Source organism: Anguilla rostrata, chromosome 18 (genome assembly GCF_018555375.3).
Source record: "Anguilla rostrata isolate EN2019 chromosome 18, ASM1855537v3, whole genome shotgun sequence".
Classification (NCBI taxonomy): Eukaryota; Metazoa; Chordata; class Actinopteri; order Anguilliformes; family Anguillidae; genus Anguilla; species Anguilla rostrata.
Window position 1 is genome coordinate 6,653,428 of NC_057950.1, and position 11,427 is coordinate 6,664,854.

The 11,427-nt window shown below is 51.6% G+C and overlaps 1 protein-coding gene across 2 annotated transcripts; it reads left to right on the plus strand.

Annotated features, from left to right (window-relative positions):
- The first annotated feature begins 295 nt into the window (after positions 1-295).
- ncoa4 (nuclear receptor coactivator 4) lies at positions 296-10,558 on the plus strand. 2 transcript variants are annotated; one of them, XM_064316803.1, is made up of 10 exons: positions 296-457; positions 4,061-4,187; positions 5,495-5,635; positions 6,271-6,359; positions 6,596-6,704; positions 7,104-7,193; positions 7,284-7,418; positions 7,624-8,601; positions 8,715-8,807; positions 8,938-10,558. In XM_064316803.1, exons 1-10 carry the CDS (start codon positions 414-416, stop codon positions 8,941-8,943), a joined length of 1,812 nt encoding a protein of 603 aa, XP_064172873.1. In that variant the 5' UTR covers positions 296-413; the 3' UTR covers positions 8,944-10,558. The 2 variants fall into 2 exon arrangements, with proteins under 2 accessions (XP_064172873.1, XP_064172874.1); XM_064316804.1 differs by lacking the exon at positions 296-457 and adding an exon at positions 1,931-2,089.
- Positions 10,559-11,427: the final 869 nt, after the last annotated feature.

The following is an 11,427-nucleotide window of genomic DNA, read 5'->3' on the forward strand; positions in this document are numbered from 1 at the left end:
AGAAAGGTGAAATAGGAAATGTTGCAGTGTATGTAGAGGATCACCTTAGGAATAGGCTTATACGTACCCCATGTACAATTCTGTCAGAGTAGAAGGTTGCCTGATGGGATATCAATATTAAATTAAAACTACAGGTCTCTATCACACGGTATAGGCCTCAGATTGCATAAGCAGCAATTACATTTTTACACCAGCGGGAGGCAGCAATGCACTAAACAGTGCCTAGTATGCCGGAAAAAAGAAGAAGTAGAAGAAGAAGAAAAAGAAGAACTGAAGTGTCGCGAGAATATTCGGCAGGAGTGCGTTCGTGGCTCGTGGCGTCGATTACGTCTTTTTGCTGTGACGAATGCCGGCGGTGTCAGGCTTTTATCGTTTTGATTAATTATTTTATATTTAGGAAGTTGAATTCTTGAATGTCTTCCAAATCGAAACAGCTAAACACCAAGACAACACCAAGGTGGGTAACACGGTCCGATAGTTAGTTAGCTAGCTGGCCTTAGTAGAGATTTTCCTGGATAAATAAGCTAAGCTAGCTTTATCTAGGTAGTCTGGGGGTAACGATGGCTAACGTTTTAAGTGCCATGCCATTTCTGAAGCTGGTTAGAAAGCTAAACCTGCTAGGAAGCTGGTTTTTGACTGAAATGCATGTCATTTTGCTAGCTGGTGCGGGATTGGACTGTGTAATGCGCCGAGAACTGTACAGGGAACAGAAATGCTCAAAAATAAACGGTCCCATGTCATTTGAAATGACGAGTCAGGCTTAAGTCAGGGAGGGCCACAGTGGCTGCTGGTTTTCAGTGTTTCCTCACGATTAAGTCATTGGTTTGTTAGTGAGTCTGAACACCTTGTTCTCAAGGCCTCTTCATCGGCTGCTGATTGTAAGGCAACCACAAATACGACGTTGCGACACTTTTTATAGTCAAACTCGCAGTATATAAACTATTCCGTGTGCTTAATTAAATATTGTCATAACCATATTCCAGACTGTAACCGTGTAACTGGTTGTAACAATTGGGTCGCTAGTTTTTTTGTGAGAGGAGTCCGCAACATCGCGTCAAAAGTGTAAACAAACAGTTGCACAGTGGTTAAGGAAGTGGGCTGCAAGTTCAGTTCCCCACTGAGGCACAGCAGCTGATCCCTTAACCTGCACTGCTTATATCCAGCACTATACATTGTATGTAAAAAGAATGTAAATTGTGTAAGTTGCTTTTGATCAGTTGTATGATGTATTTTTTTCAACGGTGTTCACGCAAACTTCTGCAGCACTGATGGTAAGGTGCAGTGGGAGGGTTGATTCGCATTGGTTTATACTGGGAAAGGGGACAAACATTGTTTTCCTCGGGCCTGCTATTGCCCCCTTCCTGGACTGATTTGACTGTCCCTGTTCCTTCCTTTATGGAAATTCTGTACGCATGTACTGTTCTGGTGTTTTGTGCAAATAGGGGGTTGGAGAATAAATCATATATACCACATTAATCAAATTTGTGTCTATTTGGCATTGCCATTGTATACACATTGTTCTCCAATTGAAGGGAAAGTTATTTTACTTATACGTATGGTACTAATTTATGACATCTGGGGATGAGGATAAGGATGTTTTTAAAAATTATATTAAGGGGCAGTAGTGAGTTTGAATTCATTTGTACAAGAACGTTGTTCTGGTTTGTAATTAACACAATTCAGAATTATTCAATTTTTCTGTAACATGGCATCATTGTACATCTTGACTTGGCCATCTTGGCATGCGTTAGCATGTTTCTTCCTTTGCGCTGCTTAGAAGTGGGAAAAGGCCCATTATTGGTTTTCCGCAACCAGTAGCTTTTTATCTGTTCGTGTCGTTGCTTTGTGCTGTCGGTCTTCGTTCCCTCTCCACGGATGTGCTTACGTGCGGAATGTGAAATTCACTGTGGCCGGCGGTCGGAACTATGACGATGACGTAGCTAGTTAAATAAGCGGGGTAGGCTCCTCCTGCATGAACTATGCTATCGAGCTAACAAGCCGGCTTTTTGGTTGATGAAAGAGAAGAATAAACACGGGAGGTCTTCATAGGAACTAACAGCGTGCCTTGCTGGAACAATAATAAGACGAGGTATGGTAGATATTAGTCATCTAACATTAGCTGGTTGCTGTATATCGTTAGCTTATGCAAAGTAAGATACATTTAGACAGGACTGGCTATTGTGTTAGCTCTAGTATCACGGCCTCCATTTTATCGAGAAAACTGGTTGGTTTAGTTGATAAGATTTAGATTTAGATGAAACCAGTGGCAACGATGTGACTGAACGGTCAAGCCTTCGCTATCATATTTTGAAGAATATTAATGAATATATTTTTTATTCAGTTTACTAATACAACTTAATGCCGATTTATTCCGTAGAAAATACTGACCTTCAGAAACAAAGCCGAGGGAAAAAATAGATATTTTTTGGCATTAAAATGCAGTGGTGATGTCAATGTTTCCGTCCGTATATTTACTGTCCTCTCTGGTACAACATGGCAATAACTACAGTGGACATTTAGCCTTTACGATTATTTTTGTCTAATTACGTATATTTAGACTATTTGAGTCTGCATGCTATCTAGTAACGAAAAACTGCTGTACCGAGAAAAATAGAGCGGCATAAGCTCATTGGGGTTGGGGCGTTTTTTTTTTGTTTTTTTTTGCGGCACTATCAGTGGCAGAGCACCATTTGGTGTTATCAGGGCAAGTTGACATATGGTTTTACAGTCAGTGTGGAGCATTCATTGATCTCCACGGAATTTTTTTTCTCCAGGGATACCATTTTACTGGTACTATTTTCCAGTCTTAAAATGCAGTTTTTAGGCTACATGTTACAGGACTGATATCTGTAGCCCAGTTAATATCAGTTATGCAGGGAGACTGTTAATCTCACTGTTGATTGAAAATGCTTTTGGAATTCATATTTGTTTCCTTTGAATGAATAGAATGTAGACATTATAATTTTTCCATGGTAGCATAAGGCAGTTAGTCTTCCCATGAGAACATTCATTTAAAAAAAACAAAAACAAAAAACAATTCCCTCTAATGAATAAAGTGAAAGCCTTCCCTCCTTTCCTGCCGAAATGACCTGGCCACAGTCACGGAAGGAGCTTGTGCGGAGGGACGGTGCCCGTCCGGCACGGTCAGATATTCCGGGCTGTGATTATGGAAGTGTGCCAGTGGAACAGTAAACCTTTGTCATCCCAGGCACGGTGGCTGTTTTTTTTTCCCTAATCCGGCACGGTGGCTGTTTTCTTGCGGTGACCGTGGTGCCAGACAGTAGCCCCCTGTTACAGCCGAGTGCCTGGTGGGATGGGCGTGTCGGGCCGGGCCGGGCCGGGCCGGGCGGGGTCGGCGCACCTTTTGGAAATCGTTCTTGAGGCGGTTCTTGTTCCTCAGGCTTCGCCCCGGCAGAGCGCCCGGTGGTGTTTTTCGAGCAGGAACAGTGGCCCGCCGCGTGGGTATTCTGGTCTAAGCCCCCCCCCGTATGCCTGGCCGCGGTGCTCAGCCCATCGTGCGGCCGTTTGCAGCTTCGCTGACTGTACGAGGCTGACTTCATCAGCTGTACAGGTGAATCTGCAGGTGTGGGTGTGACGAGTTTGGGGGGGGGGGGGGTCACGAGCCTCGCTACTAACCGCAGGGCCCCTTTCCTGCAGTCTGAGTGGGGAAATGGAAAGTGAGAGCTGTTTCTCACCAATGAGGAAATAAAACAAGAGGGGGACACCAAGCAGAAATACACGTCTAAATAGGCTACTCCCGTATGGGAAATCACCCGCCCTTTTGCAGCATGACATGCCTACCAAGAATAGTGTTCCTCTCTTCCTCATTGTGTTTTTGCTTCCCAGTTTTTTGGTTTATGTAATTTGGTGTCAAACGTGAGGTCTGTGAGACATTTCGCTGAGAGGGATGACCGAGTAATTTTACCCAAGTGAAAATGAGGAATTTGAGAGGTCACATGTTTTTTTTCAGATGCCATAAGGAAGGGGAAAAGCATATGGACACAGGCTTTTTTTTCCCACAGGCAGTCTTTCAAAGCCTTGTGTGTGTCTCTCCCTGCAGGATGTCGCCCGTGGAGGACCGCGAGAAGACCGTGCTCCGGCAGTGCCTGCAGGCTCGATCCCAGCTGGAGACCGCCATCGCCGGGGTGACCCGCGCAGAGGCCGCCCTGAGGGACAACTCCAGAGAGGTGAGCGAACCAGGGACCCAGGACTGGCCCGTGGGGGGTACTCCCTTACCCACTTCACCGCAAACCGGGGTACCCGAGACTGGCCCGTGGGGGGTACTCTCTTACCCACTTCACCGCAAACCGGGGTACCCGAGACTGGCCCGTGGGGTACTTCCCTTACCCACTTTACCGCAAACCGGGGTACCCGAGACTGGCCCGTGGGGTACTCCCTTACCCACTTCACCGCAAACTGGGGTACCCGAGACTGGCCCGTGGGGTACTCCCTTACCCACTTTACCGCGAGGCCGAGACAGAGCGGGCCGACGCAGTAAAGCTGCATTACCCTCCTAGCACTTTAGCCCAGAGTAGCCTGAGTGCCTGTTGATTGTTTTCGGCGCAGTGCTGCCGCGGGGGGATGGGAGCTCTTTGTCCTCAGTTGTCCTAAGTTAAGTTAATAATCACTGTGGGGTTGATGTCATGCGAGGAGGAGGAGGAGGAGGAGGATGATGAGTCGGAGGGGAGGGTAACAGAATCATTGGCAGATGGGTGTGTCTGCATTCAGAGGGGGTTTTTTAAAGGAGCCAGTGAGGCTGGCGTTCACTGCAGTTCACACAGCTACAGGAGCCACAGCACAGCTCGTAAACCTCACAGACCCAACGCTGGATTACTGCAATCTCAGGCTATTACCCGTGAAATAGGTAAACAGTGTTTTGGTTCAATCGCACAGGCTTTTAAGCAGGAAACTCTTGGGTCCCACAGCCATTTAGCTGTTGGATGTAGTTAAAGAGCATTGAAGAGCAGGGATGCTTTGTTTAGTTAGGAGAGATGATTAATCTCAGTTGGTGATGTGGGGCTGTGTTACTGCGTGACCTTTTTTAAAATCACGTTTTAAGTGTGCTGTTTTTTCTGTGAACCTGAGGACTTCAGTGACTAACGCTGATAACATGCTTTAGGTTGAGTGAGTTGTAAATACAGCAGTCTTTTGCACGCAAAGCTGGAAGCGGATCGATGCAGTCCACTCAGTGTGAGCCGGTGACCCTGCCTCAGTCCCCTGTGGGGGGAGACTAAAGGTGAAGGTGCGCAGTAGGAGGTGGAGAATGGCAGTTCAGGGGCCTGGGGCCCTCGTGGTGCGTGGCACTCATTCTCTCTCTCTCCCTCTCTCCCTCCCTCCCTCTCTCTCTTTCTCTCTCTCTCTCCCTCCCTTCCTCCCTCTCTCTCTCTCCCCTCCCTCCGTCTCTCTCTCTTCCCTCTCCTCCTTCCCTCCCTCTCTCCCTCCCTCCCGCTCTCTCTCTCTTTCTCTCTCCCTCCCCCCCTCCTCCTCCCTGCAGGTGAAGTCCCAGCTCCACAGCTGCATCAGCAGGCACCTGGAGTTCCTGCGCTCCCGCGAGGTCTGGCTGCTGGAGCAGCTCGACATCGTGCAGCAGCTGAAGGAGGAGGCTCTGCACCAGCAGCTGCAGCAGCTCCACTTGGTGGGTCCCCTGTCCGTCCGTCCGTCCATCTGTCTGTCTGTCTGTTTGTCCGTCTGTCTGTTTATCCGTCCGTCTGTCCCTCCGTCCGCCTCCACGCAGCACGCCTGCTAGCCACGTGATATGGTTTCACATAGGGCTGTATGCGCATAGGGGAGTCCAAAGGCCAAATATATTCTGACCTAGAGCAAAATTCTTTGAGCACATCTAACTCAGGAAAAGCACTCTGTTGGCCAAACTAAGTGTTTAGAAAAATGATTTGTGGAACGATTTACTTGTTTTGCCAACAGTACTGCTTTCCATGGGGTTCTTTATTGTATTTTCCCCAGGAACATTTGATGTACTTGCTGGATTATAATTGCGAGTTGAACCCAGTTCTATTTATTTGTTTAGTTGCTCTTTATAAAAACAACATCCTAGCTAACGTCGATCGGCATTTAAGAATTTTGCACAAGGTTTCTTTAAAAGGAACAACGCTTGCGCAAGACTTGCTGAACAGAAGTGGCGAAACGGTTTCTGTTGCGAGCGAAGCCGTGTTATCTGCACGGCGCCGTTTGTGTAACGCGCGCCCTTGACCTTCAGAGCGGCGACGTGGTTTTTAACCTCGGCAACGACTGATCTCCCGTCCTCCATTTCAGCTGCGCGGTCAGTTCGACATCCTCGTTCACCAGCTGGAGAACTCCAACAGCCACGACCTGGCCAATCAGCTCACCGGCTGCCTGGAGAAGTGAGTGCCCTCCCCCCTTTTCCCGCCCTTTTTCTCGCTTCGGCCTGCTTCGGTCTGCGCGGCGACGCCCGGTCGGTGACGCCGCTGCGCGCGAGCTCGCCTGACGTGGCGCTGCGTTGGCGAGCGAGGGATTTTCAGCGTTGGAGAGGAGGCTGCGAGCAGAAGCCTCACACGTGCTGCCACACACGTGCTGCCACACGCGGCCCTGAGCCTCTGCGTCTCTCTCTCCCGTCCAGGCTGTCCTGTCTGAACCTCAAACCCGAGGAGACCCCCGAGATGAGCTTCCAGGCCGACCTGCGCTCCCTCCGGCAGGCCATCACCTCGTTTGGGACCATCGCCACGCAGGTGCGCGGGAGCCACGCCCCGACACGCCCAGACGCGCAGACACACGCTGACACACGTGCTGACACACATGCTGACACACGCGCAGACACACACGCTGACACACGCGCAGACACACACGGAGACACACGCGCGGACACACACGCAGACACGCGCACGGACACAGACGCAGACACACGCGCAGACACACAAGCGGACACGCAGACACACACGCGCTGACACAGAAGCTCTCGCACACACACACACACGTTTACAGTGCCGAGTGAAGGGACCGTTATACATAAGCACAGCGCTTTCCTGTTGCGTATGTGACGTGTCTCGTGGATTTCCTCAGAGCTTTCACTTTCGTGTAGTGAGTTCATGCATTTGTTGACGGCCCCTAACCGCTTCCCCCTCCGGCAGATGGAGGTGGCCCCGAGCAGCCCTTTGAAGAGCGCCGCCTCGGAGAGGTCCTGGCTGCAGCAGAGCTGTCCAATCGCGGCTAAGAAACAGGTGGGTGTGTGAGGCCAAGCTCCAGGTGTGCGACCGGGCGCTCCTGAGGAGTCTGCCCGTAGCTAAGTCTGAGCATGTCTGTCATCACAGAGGGTGGAGCCAGAGAGGATGACGGCACTGGCCGATTGGCTCCTCGGGAGCCAGCCAGCTTCCAGCGGCCCGGTTGGATACCAGTCCAGCAAGAACCCTCAGGATTGGCTGGTCAGTTCTGGGGAGAGGATCCAGGTGAGACTGAATTGAGGTGTGGTAAGCCACAGAAGTGATGGCTGTTGGAGGAACTGGCTGTCTTACGGTAGCATAACGCCATCCAAACGTCATTCAGTTACATTCAGGTGTTCAAAAACGGTTAGTGAGTGCGGCGCATTGACTCAACTGTTCAGTCTGCCGCCCCCTAATGGCGGGTTGTAATTGTGTTTTTTTCTGGCTGAAGGAGAGTCGTCCTCTGGCACCCTTCGATTTCCACAAGGCCTGGGGCCAGCTGAGGGACCTGGACGCGTGGCTGGTGGGCGAGAAGACCCCCGCCAGGGAGAGGACCATGAGCAACGCCAGCACCACCTCCACCTTCTCCATCGAGAAGATCGACGAGTCCGAGTTCCTCCTCAGCGCCGAAGATGAGGAGGAGGAGGACAAGCTGGAGGAGGAAAAAGGGATGGAGGAGGAGGAGGCGGCGCCCGAGCCGGAGGAGCTGATCGGCTGGCTCGTGACCCCGCCCCCCGGCGGCAAGTGCGAGCGCGAGCGCGGCGACGCCGAGCGGCGGACGCGGGCGTTCCCCCCCTTCCAGCAGGGCTTCCGCTCCAGCGACTGGCTGAGCAAGTCCGACTGCGGGTCCTGCTGCGCCACCCGCGTCAAGGCCGTGGAGATCGAGAACCTGGGCCTGCTCATGTGCCTGAAGCAGAGCCCCGCCGCCTCGCCCGCCGCCGCCCCCGCCCCCACCCTGGAGGCGTGGCTGGCCCGGGCCCCGCCCTCGGCCCTGCCCGTCACCGTGGAGCAGGTGTGCAAGGCCAACGAGCCGTGCGGGAGCTTCGCGCAGTGCGTGTGCGACGAGAACTGCGGGCGCGAGGCGCTGGCCGCCTGGCTCTTCAGGCAGGAGGGCCGCGACAAGAACGGCGTGTCCGTGGGGAAGGCCGTGGGGAAGGCCGTCGGGAAGGCCCAGCAGCAGCAGCAGCAGGTGGAGGTGGAGGCCTGGCTGCACCCCAGCCGCGGCGGCTCGCCCGCGCCCTCCGCCCGCGGCGAGGAGAAGGCCAGCCGCGAGGAGTCCAGCTCCCGGCCGGAGAACCCCTTCCACGGGCCGCTGCGGCCTGAGAGCTGGCTGCTTCCCGCCAAAACGCACGCCCCCCCCGCCGTCACGCCGGCCCCCACGGACGCGGAGGAGGACAAGTGGCTGCTGCGGAAGAGAGCCCAGGCTCAGGTAAGGCCGTGGAGCCGGGGGCCACGCCCCTTTTTAACGGTCCAGAGATGTGGCAACGGCGTTCTCATACTCGTTTTTTTTTTTTTGTTTGTTTCTTGTTGTTATGCCGACAGGAGCGGTACGGCCTTCCCACAGTGTGCGACCTGTTCACCTGCATGAAGCTGGGCGGAGACACAGAGAAGTGGCTACACAGAGCTCCTCTACAGGTGAGGCGGAGCCGCCGCTCGCAGCTCAACCTGCGCTCGAAGAAAAAAATGGAACGACACAAACACTGCCGTTCATCTCCTGAGCACCAACTCAATGTTTTCTTTCCTTTTTTGTTCCCCCCCCTTCCAGATGTGAATACTGCAGTAATTAGCTATTGAAGATTTGAGGAGGAGCCACTGAATCGCTGATCGCCGCACACTCCTCCGATTGCCTTTCGTCGCTGCGCTTTGGGGACCGGAGCTCTGCAGCCTTGTCTCTCTCTCTCTCTCTCTCTCTCTCTCTCTCTCTCTGTGTCTGGGTAGCAGGACCTTTCTCTCTGGGCTGGGGTCTTAGGTGTGGGGGCGCGCGCAGAGCGGGGTCCCCGTGACTCATTAATCCGATCCAGCGAGCGCTCTGGCATTGTGGGGGAACGCAGCAAAACAACCCTCTTTAAAAATGACGGGGGGGGTGGGGGGTTAGGGTCCCAAAAGCCCGCCCCCGCAGCCACACACGGAGGTGGAATCCTTTGGCCCCATTTCTCAGCGATCTTAAATAACGATGCGACGTTCTCACGAAGCTCGAAAGATCTGCAAAGGATCTCCTCTTCGCTGGATCGGATTACTGCACACGTGCGGCCAAGCTCTCGAGAATCTGCTTGGGGGAAATAAAGATTTGCATAAGGGGGAAATAAATTTGAATAATATTTTATTCGATCATCTTAAAAAGGCTTGTTGGGAATGGAATACAGTACAATTGTGTGCGTTTCTTTTAATGAACAATCTTTTAAATCGTTTTTATTATTCGAAATGTAAGGAAACTCGATTCTTATTTTAAATTAGTTTTTTTCTTTTCTGTCCTGAATTTGGTGCAGATGGAAACGCAGGCTGAGACGCTGATTGGTTTTAGTTTAATTGGTTTAAGAATACCAGTGTCCTTTTAATGTTTTTCCCTAAATCAGCTCAAAGCATTAAATGGATTTAAGAACGAAGAGGACAATTGTTGCTCTTACTGTGAGAGATTGCTGTGCAGGAGTCTGTTCCCCTTAAATGATCATATCATACATATATATAGAACAAAGGCTAAATTGTGGTGCGCAAAAGCACAACGCCTTCAGCGCCTCATCATTAAATGAATTTCTAACGCCAACAATTAACCACCAGAATATAACTTTTTTTTTTTTTTTTTGCTAAATGCTTCTGTGTGTATGTCTCCATGTAGCCGGTAAACTTGTCTGAGTGTTCGAATACATGTCTGCGTACGACCGGGGGGAGAGGGGATGCAGGACTTGTCTGTAACAAGTTCATCATTTATTTTGAGACTGCCATGATCAGTGTAGTAGCAGTAGCTTCCTGATCCAGCTAAATGGTGCTATGGTGGAATGTTAAAGCCCTTTCATTCCCCTCTGTTTGGTCCTAAAGCCAGTGCCATCCTGAACCACTGAGTCTCTGTACCGTTTGGGAGCGGGTCCCTTGGCCTGTTTAAGGCCGCATTGACCCAAGGGTGCTGAGTTGGTCGTGGGAAGTCATGTCGCCATGGCGATGTGTCTTGTTCAGCCTGGGCATTCCTCCCCTCTTCCTCCCCGCACTTCTGTGTACTTCTTAGCGAGCCACGCCTCCGCGCTACCTCGAGGCGACATATACTGAGTGCTTTGAGCATCCTTAACGTTAGGTAGAGGTCTTCACCTCATTGTTATACGTCCTCCTTACCACTCATGTGATGTGTGTGTAACATATTTAACTCCTAATAAAACAAAGGGGAAAAAAATCCAGAATTGTCGTCTTCTGCTTTATTTTTGCACGTTTCGGGGGGCTGCTGAATCTCTCTGTACGTTGTTGAATAGTGTTTGTATGGTGGATCCTGGGTTCAATGGCGTGCACACACACACTCTCACACACACGGCTTTTGGAAGCCTGGGTTGAATTGCACGCGCACAGCTTTTGGAAGCCTGGGTTGAATTGCACGCGCACAGCTTTTGGAAGCCTGGGTTGAATGGCGTGCGCGCACACACAGCTTTTGGAAGCCTGGGTTTAATTGCACACACACACAGCTTTTGGAAGCCTGGGTTGAATTGCACACACACACAGCTTTTGGAAGCCTGGGTTGAATTGCACGCGCACAGCTTTTGGAAGCCTGGGTTGAATTGCACGCGCACAGCTTTTGGAAGCCTGGGTTGAATTGCACGCGCACAGCTTTTGGAAGCCTGGGTTGAATGGCGTGCGCGCACACACAGCTTTTGGAAGCCTGGGTTTAATTGCACACACACACAGCTTTTGGAAGCCTGGGTTGAATTGCACACACACACACACACACAGCTTTTGGAAGCCTGGGTTGAGTTGCGCACACACACAGCTTTTGGAAGCCTGGGTTGAATTGCACACTTGCACACACACACACAGCTTTTAGAAGCCTGGGTTGAATTGCACACACACACACACACAGCTTTTGGAAGCCTGGGTTTAATTGCCCACGTTGACTGTTGGACCATTAGCGGCTGGCGCCTCCTGCGTTTCTGCTGACGGTGCAGGAGAGCCCTCGGCTGCAGGGGCTGCGCCGCTCAGGCAGGCTGAGTGAGATGAGCGCAGTCCGGGCGGGTCGAGTGCCCTCCGGAAACGACTCCCCTGCTGGAACTGCACGCGAGCA

Coding starts and splice junctions, on each gene's coding strand:
- ncoa4 (XM_064316803.1), top strand. CDS start 414: ATGTCTTCCAAATCGAAACAGCTAAACACCAAGACAACACCAAG. Junction 4,188..5,494: donor TGAGGGACAACTCCAGAGAG/GTGAGCGAACCA, acceptor TCCTCCCTGCAG/GTGAAGTCCCAGCTCCACAG. Junction 6,360..6,595: donor CTCACCGGCTGCCTGGAGAA/GTGAGTGCCCTC, acceptor TCTCCCGTCCAG/GCTGTCCTGTCTGAACCTCA.